General features: G+C 42.6%; 1 protein-coding gene across 1 annotated transcript in view; it reads right to left on the bottom strand.

Moving 5' to 3' along the window:
* Positions 1–6,679: 6,679 nt before the first annotated feature.
* WSCD1 (WSC domain containing 1) overlaps positions 6,680–21,496 on the bottom strand; it is a 96,254-nt gene continuing 81,437 nt past the window's right edge. The window contains exons 7-8 of the mRNA XM_056865173.1: positions 14,980–15,180; positions 6,680–7,041 (exon numbers count right to left, since the gene is read on the bottom strand). Of these exons, the coding sequence (XP_056721151.1) occupies positions 6,689–7,041; positions 14,980–15,180 (554 nt within the window). The 3' untranslated portion in view covers positions 6,680–6,688. The remainder of the gene's footprint in view (positions 7,042–14,979; positions 15,181–21,496) is intronic.

Genomic DNA, 21,496 nt, shown 5'->3' with positions numbered 1-21,496 from the left:
CAAATACTTTTTTCCCTCACTGTACATACAATATAGTTTCTAATGTCCATATAAGGTATCAAGGTATCATAACATCCAAAGTTGGCTTCTTGAAACTGAAGAGTAAGATGGGATACAATCGTTTCGGAGTCTTCCTCAGTCCCACTTATATCATCAACAGGGTACCCACTTGTTCAAATTCAGCTTATTAATTGGTTCTTGTAGGTTATCCGGGCTGTGTGACTGTGGTCTTGGTATTTTCTTTCCTGATGTTTCGCCAGCAGCTGTGGCCGGCATCTTCAGAGGAGTAACACTGAAGGACAGAGAGACACAGTCCTACAGTGTTATTCCTCTGAAGATGCCGGCCACAGCTGCTGGCGAAACATCAGGAAAGAAAATACCAAGACCACAGTCACACAGCCCGGATAACCTACAAGAACCAATGAACTCTGACCATGAAAGCCTTCAACAATATTCAGCTTATTAAGTTTTTCACAAGAAAGTTCCCCACGGGGATAATGGCTGCAACCGCTATAATATTCCAATTGTTCAGTAATCTCAAATCAGGATGTCCATCCTTTGCTGCAAGTGGTTGTTCAGCATTTTTCTCACAGCATCAAATAACAAGTTACCATGTTGCCAAACAAGATACAAACTGTAGCTACTCCGAAACGATCGTATCCCATCTTACTCTTCAGTTTCAAGAAGCCATCTTTGGATGTTATGATACCTTGATACCTTGTATGGACATTAGAAACTATATTGTACATACTTAGTTTCACAGTCACTTTTTGTATATATTTTCACTTGTTGTGTGCAGCACATCATTACAACTTTGCTATGCTATGTCAGTGTCAGCATTTTCCTGTACTAACTACCTGGAGGTTGGCAACCCTAGTCATGATGCTGTTTCCAGCAGAGTGTCCAGAAGTGATGTCGCCATGTCTGTGCTACTTAGAGGTCGTGTGATCCTGGGCAGGGGAGGGTAAGCACAGGCTGGAGAGGTGGAGGTTCACAGCAAGTCTTGCTCGGCCCCAAATCAATATACTGGACCTGAGGTTAATAATGTTGCCAGCTATTTATTGCCACCAAATGGCTCCACAGCAGGGCCCTTCTTCTGGGCCAGAGTTACATCACTTCGCACCTTTGCTCCATCCCCAGAGTTACCTTGCTCTGGTTCAGCAGCCCCTCCAGCTTCCGCGCTCCCAGGCCGCCACCCAACCCCTCTGAACCATGAATTTAAGTGCTCCCCCCAGCCACTGAAGCCTGCCCCTCCTCCACAGGTGTTTGGTCTACTGCCCCAGCCTCTCTCAACCCCAGCAGTATCCCTTCTACCTTGATTGTCGCCACATGGATCAACCAGCCTCTTCCTCCTGTGAGTGTGCTCAATCGCACCCTGTCAACCGGGCAGCGTCCTACTTCTTTTCCAGTGGAATTTCCACCTGCCTTGCTGCCCACACCCCTTGGTGTCCATGGCAGCCCCCATGCTCCCATCCTGCCACACTAGAAATTTCCCCAATCTCTATGGTAAATACAATAGAGATTTGGGGAATTCCTAGAGCATTATGAACACAAGAATGTCACTTCTGGCTGCTCGGCCAGAAGTGATGTTCTGGCATTCGTGCCGACCCCCCCCCCATTTTCTCCTCCTACTGGTTAGTGGGACCATGGTGGCAGGGAGTGGCAAACCCTACCCATCACTATCACTCAGTCTAACCTACCTCACAAGATCGTTGCTATGAGAATAATGGAGAGGGAAGGAGAACAAACTGGAAGAAGAAGAAGAAGAGTTGGTTTTTATATGCTGACTTTCTCCACCACTTAAGGGCTTACTCTTAAGGGCTTACCACTTAAGGGCTTAACCGGCTTACAATCACCTTCGCCTCCCCTCTCCACAACAAACACCCTGTGAGGTAGGGTCACTGTGTGTGTGGGGGGGAGGTAGTTGTGAATTTCCTGCATTGTGCAGGGGGTTGGACTAGATGACCCTGGTGGTCCCTTCCAACTCTATGATTCTGTGTTTCTATGTTAAAAATAAAAGTTTTACTTTCTGTGATAGTTTTCCATTAGGCAAAGAGACAATACAATGTTGTAAAAAGATTTTTTTTAAAAAGAAGTATGTAGCTGTCAGTTGTTCAAAAGGGAAGGAAACATTCAACATTTTCTAGGAAAGCAAAGACACTCCTGATAGTGTGAAATGAGTGAAACCCATGGATCATACATATAGATGACAACCTCCAGGTGATGGCTGGAGATCTCCCGCTATTACAACTGAACTCCAGCCGATAGAGATCAGTTCTCTTGGAGAAAAGGGCTGTTTTGGCAATTGGACTCTATGGCATTGTAGTCCTTCCCCTCTCCAAACCCCGCCCTCCTCACTCTCTGCCCCCAAAATCTCCAGGTATTTCCCAACCCGGAGCTGGGAACCCTAATCATACACTAGATCTCAAAAATATCTTATCATAATCAGAGATAGAGGATGTGGTGCAGAAGTCCTCTTGGCTGGAAGTCCCTGAAAGTTTGGCAGGGAGGATCATGAGAAGATGGCTGCTAGCTGTGCATGTGTCTCCCTCTGGTTGCAGGTACTTAAAGCCTAGGTGCAGCCAAAGGTGTGAGCTGCTTTTTAGGCCTGCCAATTCCTGCCTGGGAAATTCTTGAAGATTTGGGGATGGTGCCTGTGGAGGGGAGAATTTGGGAAGGGATTTCATCTGGAATCTATGGCAACCTCCAGGTACTAGCTGGAGATCTTCTTCTATTACAACTGGTCTCCAGCCGATAGAGATCACTTCCCCTGGAGAAAATGGCCCCTTAGGCAATTGCACTCTATGGCACTGAAGTCCCTCCCCTCCCCAAACCCCACCCTCCTCAGACTCCACCCCCAAAAACCTCCTGCCGGTAGCGAAGAAGGGCCTACATACCATAACATTTACCGCACAACACTGCCATTTACTCCAAAAAACTGTTTTCTGTAATCTGAAAATCAGTTGTAATTTCAGGAGAACTCCAGGACATACCTGGAGGCTGGCAACCCTATGGGTCTCCATTGGGAAGACAGATAGAAACAAGCTAATTTTGTATAAAATTGATCTGGTTGGACATAAGTTACCATGAGCAGATACAGAACAGGCTCATAGACAATGCTCCAGTTTTATGGCTGATTGCACAATAAGCAAAAAGTGCATAATTAGCGAAATAAATCTGGAGAACTGGGAGATGGTGACCCTAGGTGTGGTTTGGTGGTGGTATCTCTCCTCCCTTAGGTAACGTTGGTTTGGCCCTTATTTCTAAGCAAATATATTTGGGATTAGGCTACGTTTTTTATCAGGGTTTGTTTGTAGCTTTGGGGGATCTTCCCTAAGGTACATGAGTTTCTGAGCTAATATAAGTCTGATTCCATTTTGCAAATGAAACAACTTCTGCAAAACTTCTGCTAGAAAGCTAGAGTCACATCAGGAATTATTTCATTTCCAGTTGTGCTTGTTAATGGATTCTTATTTTTGGCCAAGGCCTATTACATCTATCCCTAAGAGAGGAATGGCTAACCTTCTTCACATTAATGGTGTCAAGTGCTCGCTATAACTGAATATAAAATTAAAGTGCATTATTAAAATGAAATGTTTTATGCAACAATTAAAGATTCTCTCAGAGATCCAAGAATATTTTTGAAAAAATTATTACGGTTAAGATGATCTAATTTCCTTTATTCATTCTTTCTGACAGTTTATTTATAGCATCAAGTTTATACCAACTTTGCCGAATCTCTGCCATTTTCAGAGCATTCCCATAGGATTGCTGTGATTTTCTGCCCAACATGGAATAAAGCCAGTCAAAACATAGGTGTTTGTCAATGTAGAAATGCACCCCGCCCCCCAGCTGCCAGGTCTGCACTCTCATCCTGGCCCTTGGTTCCCACTAGCCAAATTTCTAAGAGATTTCTATGCTGTTTCTGTTGGAACTTTGGAACATCTCTTTCTACCTTTCGTTTGTTGTTTTAAACATATTTCTGCGCATGTGGGTCAATGTCCTCCTAAACGTCCTATCGTTAACAGCTTTGCTCAGGAGATAGATCACAATGGGTAGCTGTGTTAGTCTGCCTGGAGCAGCAGAAAAGAACAAAGAGTCCGGGAGCACCTGAAAGACCAACAAGATTCCTGGCAGGGGCAGGTGAGCTTTCATGAGTCACAGCTCACTTCTTCAGATACAGCTAGAATGTGAGTCCATCTATCCCTATGTACAGAAGAGTGACATTGAGCTTAATTCAGCAGAGACTGTTGAATTACAACTAATAATGAAGCAACTAATAATGAAGATGAAGACAATGCATTTTCCTGGATTGAATAGAGATCTGGGTTTCCTATCTCATCACCAGTGCTGATTTCTCCATACCTACTACCCCTCTGCATATCACACCTAATACAATCACGCCTGGTAATGTCATTTACTCGCTTTTGACATTTACATGTGTGATGAACAAAGAGTTAATCTTTGAGAGAAGCTCAGAGAAAGGGAGTGGGTGGAGCTAAGGGAATCACCCTCTCCGTTCTGAAGAAAGGAAAGGGACTCTGGTTTTTATAACTTGTGTGAGCAGAAGCTGAGCTTGACTCTGGGAACCGGAAGGCTCCGCTTTGCCTAAGTTGGTGCAAAACAAATCCTGTGGAGTGACAGGCAGAGATTGGGAGGGAAAGGGCCCTTTCCCAGGTCACTGGAAGGGAATAGGCTCTGGTTCTATGCTTCCTAACTACAGTTTCCCCTCCAAAGCCATCCCTTGTCCAGTGTTTAATAAATCTCTGTTTCTTGTTTGTTAACTTGAAATAAGCCTCTGGTGTCTCATTTCTTCTGAGGGAAAATAAGTAAAGGAGAAAAATTAAAAACTCCAATAAAACATTCTGGCATACAATCAAGCCAAGCTCTCTCGCCCTCTGTACCCACAAGGAGGGATTGGGATAACGAGCTGTTGCCATGGGGTGTCTAATTCACTCTTCTCTAAAGGATAGGTGGACTCACACTCTAGCTGTATCTGAAGAGGGGAGCGGGGACTAAGGGAATCTCATACCCAGCCAGAAATTGTGTTAGTCTTTTAGGGGCTCCTGGACTCTTGCTCTTTTCTACAGCCTTGCTCAGGTCTTGGAGAGGGAGGGCTGTGGCTTCCTTACACCAGCGTAAGTTGCCTGAACACCGGGGGGGGGGGAAGGCAGTGCCGCCCGCCCTGGGACTCCAACAGGGCCTTCCGCCGGCGTGCTACTGCCGTCAAAGCCCGCACCGGCATCCTGGGAGGTGTTCCCAGGGCCTTCTGGAGCCGGGCTGGGGGAGGAGCCGCCTTTAGGTGGCCTCCAAAGCCCTTTGGGGCTGGGTGGGAACACCCCCCTTTTTTATTTTCTCGAGATACACCATCTTTTTAGGTGGCGTATCTCCCATGCAAACCTATGAAGGGTTGCACGGATTTTTAACACCGCGAGGAGGTTTCTGCGGGGCCGAAACCTCCTTTGAAGGCAGCGCAGCTATGACCGGCGCAGGCACTCCTCTCAGGAATGCACTGTGAGACTCATTAGCTGAATTATCTGGGTTGTATTCGAAGGTGTCCTTTGTTAAAGAGGGTGCCAAGATTTCCATGAATTTCCCTCTTGAAGAGCAGTTCTTGTACCACTTGTTCTACTGGAGCCATTTTGCGGTGATGTAGGAGTTGCAGAAGACGGGGGGGGGGGGGATAAAAGATCCACTCTGCGAGCAGAACTCTCCTCATGATACTTAGGATCCAATCCAGTCTTACAGCTTCTCCCTCCCCCTTTAAAATCCCTAAATAATGTCATTTTCTTTCCTTAGAAGCTCATCGATCTACAAATCTTGAGCAGCAGATTCATCATTTTTTTATATACAAGGGATAAAAGGACTGAAACAATGTTGCTACCGCCAAAGTAATCTTAGCATCATTACCTCTAAGCAAATAAAACAGTTTCCGAGGTGGTGGTGGTGGTGGGTGTTTAATGGCTTGATACAATAAGTCCCTAAATCTAGACACATCTGTCTTTGGGGATGTTAAAATTCAAATTCACCCAAATTAAGAGATTATACATTTAATTTTTTTGAAAACAAATTTAAACTAGGGGAAACACCCTTGCCCTAAGTCAGTAATGTTAGCGTTAAAAGACAAGCACAGCTCCCCAAATTACAGCCTTCTTGATATATCCTAAGTTTAAAACATAAGGATAAATATGAGGATTTTGTTAAGTGAAGGAAAAAGACAAAGAAACCAATTATTTGCCAATTTAACTGATTAACCAAAAGAATTTATCAGGCTGAGTTTTAAACAAACAAAAAATCCCAGGAAAAATGTACACATCTGAATTGCCAAAACTGCTGGAAAATATCTAGATACTCTTGATAAAGTATTGCTAGTATGCAGTTAGGACGAGACAAAGAAACCTTTTTGTTGTTTCCTGGAATTAGCAGTGCACAAAGTAGCCATTTATAGAGAAGAAGACACACACACACAGGCAGATGCTAATAGCTTTTGCCTTGGTTTATAACCCAATTTCCATCCTTCATTGCTTGCTGTTCATATCACTTAGTGTACCCCTGAAGAGCATCCAAGTGTCAAGAATTTGCATTCATCAGCCGACTCTACACAAATCTTGCCTTTTTTACGGCTATAAAATTCTGGTCTTTTTTATTGTTAGGATTTTTGAAAATGCTGCTCGCCTGGGAAGGACCATCATCTGGGCAAATATTCTTTTGGCAGCCCAGTAAAGTTTCTGTCCCTTAGTGCTTTGTCCACAATCACAATATATTTATTGATCAAGTCTTTCATTTCCTTTGTGAATGGTTCAAATCTCTTCTGCCTGGCACCTGATCGCTTGAAATTCCCATCGCGGTTGTTTTCCACGCAGAGCAGCCGGTCCTCAGTGACGTGGGCGTTCAGAAATTCCACCATTTTTTTGAGCTGGGGCAGGAGGTTCTGTTTCAAGTCTTCATAGTGAATGACAAGGAGACGTTTCCCGTATTTCAGCCAATCCAGCACGTGAGAAGCCCACCACGAGGCATAGCTGTTTACAAAATCTGGCCATTCTGTATAGGGCAAAAAACAAGGAAGACTTTGTTTTGTCTTATCATCTAGGAAGAATGACTAAAGAAATAAGGCCTGCCAGAGAGGGGTTTTTTTTCGGGGTGCTTTCCCCACAGAGAGCTGTCTGGCACCTAACTTGCTATCTTCTCAGAATCAGGTGAAAACATTTGTGGGGGGAGGCTTTCTGTTGGCTTGAGAAGGTTGCTGCAACAACAGGGAACGTACCGCAAGGAAGAGGCTCTTAATATTAATTACGAGAAGACAAAAGTGATGGTCTTCAGGAAAAAGCCTAAAATATCATCTTGGAGTATACTTGGCAACCCAATCAAGCAGTGTAGCTCCTTTAAGTACCACAGAGTCACATTCAAGCAGACCCAAAAATGGAATATGCACCTAGCAACATCTAGAGCTTCTGCATTAAGGGTAGTGGGGTCCTTTTTATGTTTTTTCTACACTAAGGGAGGTTTCCTCATAGACCCCATCCTAAAACTATACAAAAGGTCATACCACACCTCCTTTATGGAGTGGAAGTATGGGGCTGGAAAGATGATACTCTTTTAGTTTAGAATCAATTCAAAATTACTTTCTCAGGAGTATTTTAGTTCTCCCTGAGGGGACTCCCGCTGCCCTGATGAGGGCCAAAACAGGTCTCTCCTCGCTCAGGGCGCGCTTATACCTAGCGATATTAAAATAATTGGGGGGGGGGGGAAACAGAACAGCTAGAGCAAAATCGTTTAGCGGACAATCATTAATATGATGCTAACAAAAGATCCACTACATCTTAACTTCTTTAAAAAGATATTATCTCAGTATTCAACTCCAGATGACCTTTTAGGGCTACCAGCAGATTATTCCCAACTGAAAGACTGGGTCCACAAATTCGATGCCCTGATGGACAGAACACAGATTCTGAAATCGGGAACTCTGCTCCTTGGTTGAAACTTTTCAAAACTGACCATCTTAGAGCTTCTTATTTAGCCAGTATACCAAATCTAAAACATAGAGTAGCCTTTACGTCCCTGCGGTTTCAAACAATGCCAATGGCTGTATTGACCGGGCGTTATTGCCAAATTCCTAAAGATCAATGTTTTTGCATCTGTTGAGCGTCTGTTCTGGAGGACCTTATACCACTACTTATTTGAATGCCCCCTATATGTGGAACCCAGGGCTAAATTTCTTGCTGGGTTGGTTTCTGGCCTAAATACTCTCCTAGTGCTGAGAAATTAGTATTTTTGTTAAAAGACACCGATGGGTTTGTTTCTTATAGGTCTTCCCTGTATGCTCTGGCGGCAAAGAAAATAAGGTCCAATATGGTTGCGCTTTTTTTTTAACGCTACTAATACATTGTTTATTAACTCATCTTTTTATAAAAGCCTATAGTGCCCTAAACCTTAAACCCTACCACCCACCACAGTGCCCTTCACCATTGGACTTCCGGCGAGGTGTTATGACAGTATATAAAAACCTATTATTATAATCATTAATTAAGAATCACATAGAACTATAATTTGTTTATACCCTTAAAATCCGTTTTTGCCAATTTGTCCCAATATGCAGCGGCCTTTAACCATGTATGTTTAAATTCCTCCATATCTTTACCATGTAAAGAATCTGTAATTTTGGCCATCCGCATATACATCCATAGTTTTTCTCTCCACTCTTTGATTGAAGGTTTATTTATTTGCTTCCATCTTTTAGCAATTATAATTCTTGCTGCGGCAAAGCTATATTGACATATGACTCTGTCACCTTTATCTAAATCTTTTTTTGGGATACCAAATAAACAAAAGGCAGGATCTTTTTTTATTTTTAGTTTAATCAAATTGTTAGTTTCATTCAAAACTAATCGCCAAAACCTCCTAATTTTTCTGCAAAACCACCAAACATGCATGAATGTATCTACATCAGTACCACATTTCCAACACAGGGCTTTGTCATCTTTTTTCATTTTACTTAATAATACCGGGGTTATGTACCATCTGTAAAACATTTTATATAAATTTTCTCTTATTTCATTCATAATAGTAAATTTAAACTCCTTTTCCCACAAATTTTCCCATATTTCCAAATCTATATTATAACCTAAATCCCTCATCCATTTCACCATCACTGGTTTAATCCTTTCCTGTTCTAAATTCATTTCTATAAATGCTTTATAAAACCTTCCTATCAATCCTTTATTACCCTTAGATAATATACTCTCAATTTTAGATTTGGTATGATTAAAACCCAACCTATTATCTTTACTAAATACATCCCTTAGTTTAACCAATCTTTAATTTGAAGTTCTTCTCGAGATTTCAACACCCATACCCCATCTTTATATTCTATCATTTCTCTTTAGTTATCACAATCCAAATTTAAATGTGCCCCTCTTCTCATAAATGCTTCTACGGGGTTAACCCAACCAGGAGTTTTACTTTCAAAAAAACCTTTATATTTATTCCAAATTTGTAATAATTTTTTTCTAATTATATGGGAATTAAATTCTTTATTTACTTTCTCCTTCTCGTACCATAAATATGCATGCCACCCAAATCGCAGTTTAAATCCTTCTAATTCTAATAACTTCGGGTTCTCTAAGAGAATCCAATTTTTAATCCAGGTGAAACAGGCTGCTTGATAATACATTTTCAAATCTGGCAATCCCAACCCTCCTGTTTCTTTTAACTCTATTAAATTATTATATGCAATCCTATGTCTTTCATTACCCCAAGGAAACCTCAAAATATCTTTCTTCCAATCTTCAAATATCTGAGCACCTTTCACTATTGGTAGGTTTTGAAACAAAAACAGCATTTTAGGTAATAACATCATTTTAATTACTGAAATTCTTCCCCACAATGATAGTGGCATTTTTCCCCAACTTATCAAGTCTTTCTTTATCTGTTGCCATTGATTTACATAGTTGTGTTGAAATAAATTAAGATTATTATTCGATATCCATATACCTAGATATTTAACTTTATGTTCAATATTAAATCCCGTCTTTTTAATTAATATTTGTTGTTGTGAGAGAGTCATATTTTTAACCAATATCTTAGTTTTAGTTTTATTAATTTTAAAACCTGAAAGCTTTCCATAAACCTCCAAAATTTTATTCCATCTGTCAATTTGCTCAATCGGATCAATCAAAAAACATACTAAATCATCCGCATATGCTCTAACTTTATATTGATTTCTCCCTATTCGAACACCAACTACTTCATCAGTTTTTCTAAGATTATTCAGTAACAATTCTAATACTAAAATAAACAGCAAAGGGGAAAGAGGGCATCCCTGTCTCGTTCCCCTTTGAATTTCAATCTTCGGTGATAATGATCCATTTATAATCAAATTAGCAGTTTGTTGAGTATATATACTTTTTATAGCAGTTTTAAAATTCTCACCAAAATCCATAAACTCTAATACCTTAATCATAAACTGCCAGTTAACATTATCAAATGCTTTTTCTGCGTCCAAAAATATCAAAGCTATCGGAGTTGTATCTTGTTCAGCATATTCCAGAAGATCTATTACCACCCTTACATTCTGACTAATCAATCTACCTGGTAAGAATCCTGCTTGATCTTCATTAATTGATTTAGTACCCTTTTCAATCTAATAGCTAAAATTGCAACAAATAATTTATAATCAGTGTTTAATAATGAAATCAGTCTATAATTTTTAACTTCCAATATATCAGAATTTGCCTTTGGTATTAGTGCTATGTTTACTTGTTTCCATGTTTGAGGTATAATACCCTTTATCAGTCCTAAATTCATCATTTCCAGTAAATAGGGAATTAACTGATCTTTAAATACTTTATAATAAGATGCGGTAAATCCATCTGGCCCAGGAGATTTATTTAGTTTACTTTTGCTTATTGCTTCTTCTAATTCCTCTTTAGTTATTGGGGAATCCAATATTTCTTTGTCTTCCTGTGTTATTTTTTCCCATTCCCATTTAGTTAGATATGCATCCACATCTATCTCTGAAACTACTTTTTTTTATATAGATTTGTATAAAATTCCACAAATGTTTCTATTATCTCCTCTTTTACTCTTGTTATCTTACCCTTCTTTTTAATTTGGGTTATTGGTACTTTTTTATCTTTATGTTTAAATTGCCATGCTAACATTTTCCCCAGTTTATTAGCATGTTCAAAAAATCTTTGTTTATTGTAAATAACTTTCCGTTCAATTTCTTCCGCAATTAAAAATTCATATTGCTGTTGCCACTTCCTAATCTTATCATGCTGTTCCTGTTTAGATATTTTATCCTGCAATCTACAAAGCTGTCGTTCCCCTAATTTTATTTCATCTAATATATGTTTTTTCTTTGTTTCCCTTTCCTTGTACCATCTTGTATTTTGTTGAATTAATAATTCTCTAATTATTGCCTTACTGGCATCCCAAACTATATCTTCCTGGGTACCCTTACCTGTATTTTCCTTAAATAGTTCTGTATATCCACCTTCAATTTACCCACTATTTTTGTATTTTTTAAAAGAAAATCATTAATTATCCATGGTTTATATCTTTTATCTCCTATTTTAATTTTAACTGATACCACATTATGATCTGATAGCACCTTAGGCAAAATCTCTGAATCTTCTGACCTGTCTATCAAACCTTTCGAGAGCCATAACATGTCTATCCTGGAATATGTGAGATGTCTTTGTGAGAAGAAAGTATATCCCTTCTTATTACCATTTGTCAATCTCCAGACATCGAACATATCCCATTGATCTGTAAGAGCAGCAAAACCCCCAGGTAATTTGCCTTCATTTTTTGCTTTTTGCTTTTTCCCAGACCTATCTATCTTAGGTACCATTACTCCATTAAAATCCCCCATCCATATCATTTTTTCTGTAGCACATTCAACTAATAGCATTGCTAATTTATCATAAAATTCTTTTTGATTAATCTAGGCGCATATATTCCCACAAGTAATAACTTCTGGTAACCACAAGTTATTTCCACCAACAACACTCTTGCCTCTATATCTTGGTAAATAACTTTGGGTTCTAATGCTAGAGGTATATACATAGCTATTCCATTAATTTTTTTATTTTCATTGCATGATGTGAAGAGTGTACCCAACCTTGATTGTTCCAACCTAAATATATCCTTTGGGACTATATGCGTTTCCTGTAAACAAATAATATTAGCATTAGTTTTTTGTAAGTGGTGAAATATTTTCCTCCTTTTGTTAGGAGAATTCAATCCATTAATATTCCAAGATAAAACCTGTAACATATCAAAATTCAGTTAGACCCTTTAACCATCCAAAACCAAAATTGTCATCCATATCCCTTGATCTGCCCCCCTTCCCTCCCCCAGTTAGTTTTTTGTTCAGCCATCAATATCATCAGTTGGAGACTCCTCTGGGGAGTCTGTTGGTAAATCCCCACCCCAAGATGCCTCAGATGCCTTTTCTTCTTCTGTAGATTCTCTAGTTGTAGGTTCTTGGCTTGATAGGTTTCACCAATTCTGCATCATATCTTCGCAAAAACTGTTCAGCCTTATCCAATTCCGTGAACTTGAACCTTTTAGCTTTGAAGGTAAAAGAAATGCCTTGTGGGTATTCCCATCTAAACTGAATTCCGCTGAGTCTTAAGCGTTGAACAATTTCCATAAAATCCTTCCTCTTCTTCAGCAGTCTTGCAGGTATTTCCTTCATCAATCTCAAAGGCTCATCTTAAACTTTAAGTGGTGTCTTGTAGTGAGTATTTAGTATCAAATCTCGGTGACTTCTTGAAAGCAGTTGAAGCAGGCAATCCCTTGGTACTTTATTTCTAGTTGCATATGCAGAATTTATTCTGTACGCTGTCACAATCATACCCCCAATGACTTTTTCCACTTCCTGTAAAAACTCTGCCAACAGTACTGTCAAATATCCATGCAGGTCTCGATCTTCAATCTTTTCTAGTTGATCTTGTTGCTTTTCCTCCCTTTCAGCTGAAGCTACCAATGACATCTCCAGAGTGTCCACCTTCTTCTTGATTTCTTTAGTTTCCTGTGTGTTTTTTGTAAGTTTGGTTTTGACCCTGTCTTGTCTGACAGTCAGGGATGAGATTGTTTCTTGCAAAGCAGCTATTGCAACTGAATTCTGAGACATTGTGGCTGTATTTTGGGCAAGCTCCTGCTTCATTTCTGCAACATCTTGATGAGTCTTAGATAGGAGTTCAAATACAGAATTCAGTATCACTTCAGGTTTGGTTTTTGAAGCCATCTTAGCACTTACAGATGCAGATGCTACTGGAGAAATTGTTTGTTTAGACGGGGTTATAGAGAAACAGAGGATCTACGTTGAGGAAGCTGTACCACCAACTTTGTATCTTTAAGAATTTCCTTGCCGTGCTTCTCTTTCTCTCCCATTGAAAGGCTAAACAGCAACCCGCTGTAATCCACAGAAGGAGAAGGGGGGGGCAGGTAACTTCTTTTAATTCATGGCATATAAAACAGAGTTATTTCAGATATATCAATTCATTTTGCCGAAAACACATTCACTATGACATCTCAAATGTTGTATTCCATGTTACTGTGCTTGTTCTCTTACTCTTTTCTTTTATATTAAAAGTCTTCCAGCACTAAAGACAAGTTTTCAAAGTGCGTCACTCCACTAGCAAAAAGCCAAAACTCCAAAAAACAAAGCGTAACGAATTTATAGCTGATTCAGAGTTATCACCTTCGGAAGCACCTCTGCCACACACCCCAATTTGATATTTTAAAAGTCAAAGAATTTTTTTTTAAAGAACTTGCTTATAGTATCGGATCCCTCCTCGCTCTCTCCAGCTGTACCTTATGGTTGCTAAGAGAGCTGAACCTTCAGGTTGATTTTAATGGTTGCTAGGTCCCATTGGCCGATTGGGACACCGCCACAATTTTTAGTTATGATTTCTCTGAATGCATCGATTTTAGCATAGTTTTATTATGTATATTTTAGCACAATTTTATTATATTAATTATCCATCCAGAATTTTATTAAACGCATATTTCCTTTATTATGTATCTGTGGCATCCTTGACATGTTTGTAATGGCCCATTGATAAATGCAAATAAAACAATTCAATAGTGTTGCCAGTTGGTGTTTTGCTCGGGCCCCTTGCTGAAAAAAACTTGCTGTATCAGCACTCTAATTTGTACTTATTTGACAAGGTGCTTTTTTTTTTGTCAAGGTGTAGTTTTCCATTTTCACTCCTGAGTCTGTAGATTTGTTTATTTTGTATATGCATTATGTTTATTTTTAATATGCAGTTTATCTGTACAAAACACCCCATTTATCCCATTACACACATACACACAATTATTGACAGACACAAATAATATTAAAACATATATACATTATATGGGGAAAATTCAGTGTGATGGAAGAGAAAATGCTATGATAGTAAAGAATTATGGGTCAAATTTATGCAAGGAAAAATGAAATCAGGAGTTCTCAAGTCAAAATAGCAGAGATGAGAAATTTAAAATCAAACTGTGAAAAGAGGGTTTTTTTTTTTTTTGCGGAGGTCTTTTTGGGAACTACGTCCCAGAAGATCTGAAATTCTTATGCTTTTGTATTTGTTTGCTTGTTGTCCACTGTTCTGCTAGGCATGTGTTTCAGAACCAACTTTTGTCTAATGCTGGGTCTTCTTTTCCCTGACAACATCATCTCAGCCAACCAGGAATTATGCTGAGAATGTGACCCTGTGTCACTAGTACCCAAATTTGACTTTATGATCTAGTTGAGGGGAAATACAGCTTTTGGAAGGACGAGGGACGCCACTCTGGATGAGCAGGAGGAGGAAGAGGCCTCTGTGCTGCCCCCCACAACTAAGCTGGGCAAAACTTGAAAGCCCCCTTCACAGCCCCAAGTGGCCAAAATTGGGATGTGGAGGGCCATATTTCTAAGAGCTTTTGTTTTTAATTCCATGACTTGAGGAAAGAAGATGAAGCCTAGAACCTTTTTACCTTTGCTTTTCCAGTTCCGGTCTGTAGCATATCCAAGGTGGCCAGCGCATTTCCGATTAAATTCTGCCACAAGCGACTTGTAGGGATTCCGTATCAGCAAGATGGCCGAATCAAACATTTCAATTTCCTTTCTGCCGCTCTCATGTGTTTTGACACAAATTGTCCTCCTACTTCTCCAGTGATCTTTTTCCCCTTTAAAACCTGTGTTTATAAATATACATGTATACAGTTACGCGCTTAGGCCATCGGTGCCTAAAGAGTTATCTGATGGGTAGTAATCTTAGCCTTGACAAAATAGCATTAATGCTTCTTAATGACTGTCAATGTTTTCCCCCTTTGATGGCCCAGAATCCAGACTTCAAATGCGACACCCTCAGAGCCAGAGAGAGTGAGAGAGCGAGAGAGAGAGAGAGCTGAAAGCCATCCACAGCTTGACATATCCTTGGGGCGCAGTTGCTCTCTTTGTGGACTTGGTACAGGATTAGCAGCTGTGCTCTCTGACTGCAGGAGACTAGTATGTGACTCCACTACGGACTGCTTGTATGTTTGTAAATAAAGTAAACATTACGAAGGCACCACAAAGTCCTTCCAGGGCTCCCAAAGCTGTAGCCAGGAGGTGGCCAGCAGGTGTCTGCCTGGCAGGAAAGCACCCATTTACCCATCGAAAATTTTTCTTTAAAACACATGTGCGCGCACACACACACACACCCCTCTTCTTCATTTATGACATGGTGACTTCCATTTAAGGAGCAAGAGTTTGTTATTAGTTTTTTTTGGTACAAAAAACAAACCACAAACCAAGGGTGGTTAGTTTGTTATCTTTAAAAATTCAGTCAGTGGCCAGCAGTCACACCTACAGACCACAGTATTCTGTGCACCTATTCTGACGGATTCTGTGCTCGTCTGTGAGCCCTTGATATTTCCAGTAAGAGAGATTTCAAGGATTGCCTCCTGCTGAAGGAGATCACTTTCCCCTTTTTTTGGAATCCACACCAACAATGGGGGCAAAACTCACTTTACAACACACGTGTCACTCTTCTGTCCCTGTGAGCCCAACAAAAGCTAAACGGGGGGGGGGGGCTTGTCGAGCGTATCTCGGCCTTTAGAGCTCGACCAAAGGCTAAAAAAAGGCTCCAGCGTATGAAATAAGTGCAGGAGGTAAATATATATATCCACCTGCCACAGCCCCCTCCTTCTCAGTCACAGATTTGGGACCAGACCCCCCCTTTGGTCGCCTATAGGTAACTGACTAAAAAAGCCCTACACCTCTTTTGGTGCGTACCACTGGGTTTAATGAGAAACCAAAATAAGAGGGGTGGTCAGTGTGTCTCTCATCCTCACTATGTGGCGGTACACTCAAGTTTCTACCCACCGGAAACATCCAAGTGCTGCCCCATCCAAAGGTAGGGGTACACGACCTACCACCCCACCCCCCTGAGGCTGTGCTTTAAATGTAGTCAGTTAAAGGAATTATTGATCTAAGAAAGGGGGCCCCTCACTAGCATTAATAATAATTATTAAAGGACCTGAACTGTTCTTGTTTGATTCCCACTTTTGAGTTATCATTATTATTATTATTTTGAGAAATTAATGTATGTATGATCTTGCTCTTACTACATTGTTTTCTATCTTCCGTAATCTAGTTTTTGCATCATCTGTGATTTATTATGTCTTATACTGTTTTACTGAATTGATTTCAAATATTGTAATCTGCTTTGAGTCTTGGTATGAAAGGCAGACTGTAAATAAATAAACAATTCATGTACACTATGTCTGCAGTCCCGTGAACCACTTACTTGGGAATAAACCTTGCTGAACAAACTGAGATTTACTTCTGAGTAAACAAGCATAAGGTTGGGCTGTCCTCCACATATAGTGCCATTCTAAGCAGAGTTTTGCCCTTCTTAATCAGCTGATCTCTGTAGGCTTCAAAAGGTGTCACTCTGCTTGAGATGCCACTGATGGTCATTTGGCTTGCAACGTTTCAGCTGTTGCAAGAAAACCATTGCTGGTCACTTCTTTGAAGTCCCACTTGGAATTGTGACAGTCCCTCTCTTGGAAGAGCAGCTGGACACCATTGGGGTGGACTGGGAGGGGTAAATGGACCTGGAAAGGGCCCCATCCCGCTCCCCCACAAGAAGCATGGCTTAGCAACACTGAGTGCGCAGTGTGGTGCGCAGCTTGGCTAGGCCAAGTGACTTCCTCCCTGCGTGGCCGGTGTGTGGCTTGCCTGTGCACCCTCCTTCCCTGCTCCCTGATGCACCTCCCCCCCAGGCAGGGAGGGATGGAGAATGAGGCAGCCAGCCTGGAGCCTGTGGGTGAGGGCCACTGGCAAATGGCCGCTGCTGCTGGGAGCCTCACATGGGGTGAGGGGCCCCTCTTGCCACAGTTGGTAGGGAGGCTCTGATTGGGGGCAGCCTGCAGGCCCCATCCGCCCTGGGCTGCCACCACGGACTCCCGTTTGGAAAAGAAAAGAGTATTGCCCCTGGAACTACAAAGTAAGGAATGCATAACAATATACAGATTGTTTTCTAAGGGGCTTTCCTATTAGCAATAATGGTTTCCAGAACAGAAACAATAACATTTTAATCAGTTTCAAATTAGAGGGAGAAATGAGCACGTTTTTTGCAGTTGGTCTTTGTTAGTAATTTTCTAATACTCTGCCGGAAAGAAAGCAAACTGTGTCATCTGACAGTGCCAGGGAGCTCCAAAGTAGTGTTGGTAAAATAATTATCTTAATTTATCTTTACTCAGTTTCTCTCTGATATTCAGCAATCCATATATTTTCCTCTTTTTAGAGGAAATTTGGAGTCTGTTTCAAATTAATTTTATCTTGTTAAAAAAATTTTTAAGAGACAAGGGGCAGGAAGGAGCAGGCAATGTCTTCCCAAACTTCCCAGACCTCCTGTTGGAGCACTATCCTGTGGTGTGTGACAAAAAAACAACAACCCTGCAAGGGCTAAAATTACAAGATGGTGGCTAGAGGTGTAACAGAAATGACAGAGTTACCAGCACGGTGGCACTCCTATCCCCTGGGAAAGAATCCTGGGAAGAGTCCTGGGAAAACCGTATTATCTAACTGCAATAGCAGGATGTTGACATATAAGACTGCACATGGCAAGCAGATGTAAAAGATCTAAGTGACAGCCAGGTGATTGGTGGTGTCACATGACAGCTCAATGACTGAGCAGAAAAACTGGCTTGTACTGGACTGAGCTAGATAGTCCTGGAGACAAGGCAGCCAACAGTTGATTGGCTGGGAGACTATGCCAGATATGTATATAAGTGTATCATATATGTATTGGGTTGTGGGTTGTGAGAAGTAGATGCTTTGCGTAGCATTTTGTCACTGTATAATAAAATAGCACTTTTATACTACGTGCTGACTCTGCAGTATTCACTCGCTGCTGTGGTGTCTGATACTTCTTCCAAACACCAACAGGGCTATGGGCCCAGAACGACTGCGCTAGGTGCTGGAGGTTCTGAACAGAGGTTTATCTGTGGAACAAGTGCCGTGGACTGCAGTGGGAGCGAGTGAATGTCTGAGGTGAATTCAGACGGAGCAGAGGAGAAGGCAAGCCTATCTGCTGGCAGTGAATTGTCGGGAGCAGAGGAGGAGGCGAGCCTATCTGCTGGCAGTGAGTTGTCAGGGGCGGCGGAGGAGAGCGATACAGAGCTTGAGGTGCCGGGTGCTGATGACATGGCACAGGCGGCTACAGCGTTGCTTGTGGACAAGCTCACCTCCACCAACTATGAGGTCTGGGCGTTGCGAATGCAGCACTATCTCAAGAGAGAGGCGTTGTGGAATTATGTAGCTGACCCCCCAGACCCAGAAACAGCTCAAGACGTAATTAAAGATGAGAAGGCACTAGCGACCATAGTGCTGAGCGTGGCAGACGACCAGCTTGTTTATATTACGGGAGCTTTGAAGGCGAAAACAGCTTGGAATTCCCTTAAACAAGTTTATGTACAAAAGACAGCTGGCTCTTTGATGGCTATCACCCGAAGGATGTATCGGACGGTTTTGAAAAGTGGAGCGCCAGTGAGATTGCACATGAACTCTTTAGCAGAGTGCTTCCAAATGCTGGAACAGAGGGGGAAAGCTGTGTTGGAGGAAGACAAGGTCTTCATACTATTAAGCTCTCTGTCGGAGGATTACAATATGTTAATCACTTCTTTGGAGTCTCTGGACACAGGCCAGCTGTCAGGCTGCTATCTCGGTTTCGTTATTGCCTCTGTCTCTGCGTTGTATTGTCTGCCCCCCAAGGTCGCATACCTAGGCCTGGGAACCCAGCTCCTGGGAAACTGTATTCAGCCTGTGCGTGTAATCTCCCGCCTTTCCTGCCTTATAATATCTCCCAGCTAGTGAGCCTCTCATAGCTGTCATTTTATTCGTTTGCACTGTATGCCTAATTGACCAGTAAAAGCCATCTGTTTGGACTCTATATGACTTTGTGGTGATTTCTGGTTCTGTGGGCCAAGGGCTGACATTATGACAGCTATCTCCTTCTCTTCACCATTCTACTAGCCAGGCTGGAGCCCAGGGGGGTTCGCCTGCCACTTGGATGGGAGCTGTGCAGCTCTCCAGGTGATCTACACCCTGGAGCCCTTCTCTGAGGATCCTACTCTGTTACAAGACTTAATCGCTGAACTTTTCCGGACGACCCGAGAGGTTTGCCGCTTGAGGGGATTGGTACAGGAACAGTGGCAATCTCTTAAAGGACGTCTCTGGATGTTAACGTCGGAGGATACTGATGCTCGTCTAGATCTTCAGGACTTGGATCAATTACTGGACGATGCCCGATTGGCGACTGAGGATTTACAAATATTAACTGGACTTTTGGATAATCTTATTTCTCGAGAAACTCTTTCTACCATGGCGGGAGCCCCACCGGAGGGTTTTTCCCTGATCCCGGATGCAGCCAGCTGTCAGGCTGAGGCCAAGCGAGTCGCTATTAGCACCGCTCTTCTCCTTGTGGAATGTACAAAGGACACCCCGGTAGCCACCTTGGCTCAAGTTTTGACCTCGACCTTCGGAGCCGAGGCACCCGCACTGGCGGTTCGAGTACAACCTCTGCTGGGCGGGGAACCCGACCCCATACTCTCACTCCTGGAGACAGAACTTTTGCCGCGCATTACGGCAGAGACTGCCCTGAGACTTGAGAACGCCAAAGTTCTTGCGGATCAGCAAGCCGCCGAAGCGGCTAAGGTCGCAAGAGAGAGAGAGGCTGCGGAAGCAGCCAGGGCGGCTGCAGCAAGGATTAGGAATCAGGCGAACGTGGACACGCGCCCTAAGGGCAATGTACTAGGGCTATCAGGTCTGTCCTTTTCCCCGGCGTTTGTCCCGTCGCGCGCGACCCAACGCGCACGCCGTTTGGCTGACCGACGTCGAGACTCAGAAGAGTCTGAAGACGAGGATTTATATGGGGATAGCTCTCAATGGGCCACAAGCTTCCGGACCAGTAAGCCTCATCTTACTGGTGGCCCAAGTGAGGAGGCTCATCTCTTAAGAGCCCAGAATCGGGAGCTCTCCGACCGTGTTGATCAACTCCAGGAAGTAATGGAACGTATGCTTCAGGAGAACAGGCAATTACAACAAACCCTGATAGCTCTGAGACAGCCCGTTCGATACCGGGTCAGGGGGTACCCGTACAGCCACCCGCTAATGTGCCTGCTCCACCCTTGCCTCCTGGAGCTCCTGTTGCTCCTCCGCCCGGACCACCCGTGCAACCACCCGCTAATGTGCCTGCTCCACCCTTGCCTCCTGGAGCTCCTGTTGTCCCTCCGCCCGGACCACCCGTGCAACCGGGTCAACCTGCGCCCGGCCCTTGGAAGCAACTCAAATTGAGGACTACGTATGACGGATCTCTCGAGACTTTGCCTTGTTTCTTGCATCAAGTGGACAGTTATATGCGAGAACAAGGACAACTTTTCCCCACGGAAGACAGCCGGGTGCGCTACGTAGCTTCCCTTCTGACAGGTAAAGCGGCTGACTGGATGGTCCTCCAGTTTGACACCCGCTCTCGTGCTATTCGTTCCCTCAACAACTTCATGACTGCCCTGAGAAGGAGGTTTGAGGACCCCTTCCTGGGGGAAAGAGCCAAAACGGAACTCTTACAATTAAAACAAGGCTCTGCTACAGTTCGAGAATTTGCCGATGAATTTCAACGACTGGCAAGTAAAATTGTAGGTTGGCCCGAGACCACCCTGATCCATCATTTCAGGGAAGCCTTGCATCCTGACATTCTGAACTGGTCTTACATGCGAGGCGATCCCGATACCCTCGAAGACTGGATCCTATTAGCCGAGGAAGTGGAAAGCCGCCGACGCTTCATTTCTCTCGTCCGTCAAAAGCACAAGGAAAAAGGCACCCAAAAGCCTCAACCCAAGGCACCACTGCTCGTCCCACGAAATCCCCCACGTCCGCCCCAGGAACGTGAAGCCCGATTTCAGAGGGGTGCCTGTCTTACTTGCGGAGAAATGGGCCACTTTGCAGCCGTTTGCCCACGCCGCCAGG

This window comes from Euleptes europaea, chromosome 19 (genome assembly GCF_029931775.1).
Source record: "Euleptes europaea isolate rEulEur1 chromosome 19, rEulEur1.hap1, whole genome shotgun sequence".
NCBI classification, from domain to species: Eukaryota; Metazoa; Chordata; class Lepidosauria; order Squamata; family Sphaerodactylidae; genus Euleptes; species Euleptes europaea.
This window is presented reverse-complemented; position numbering and strand designations above follow the sequence as displayed.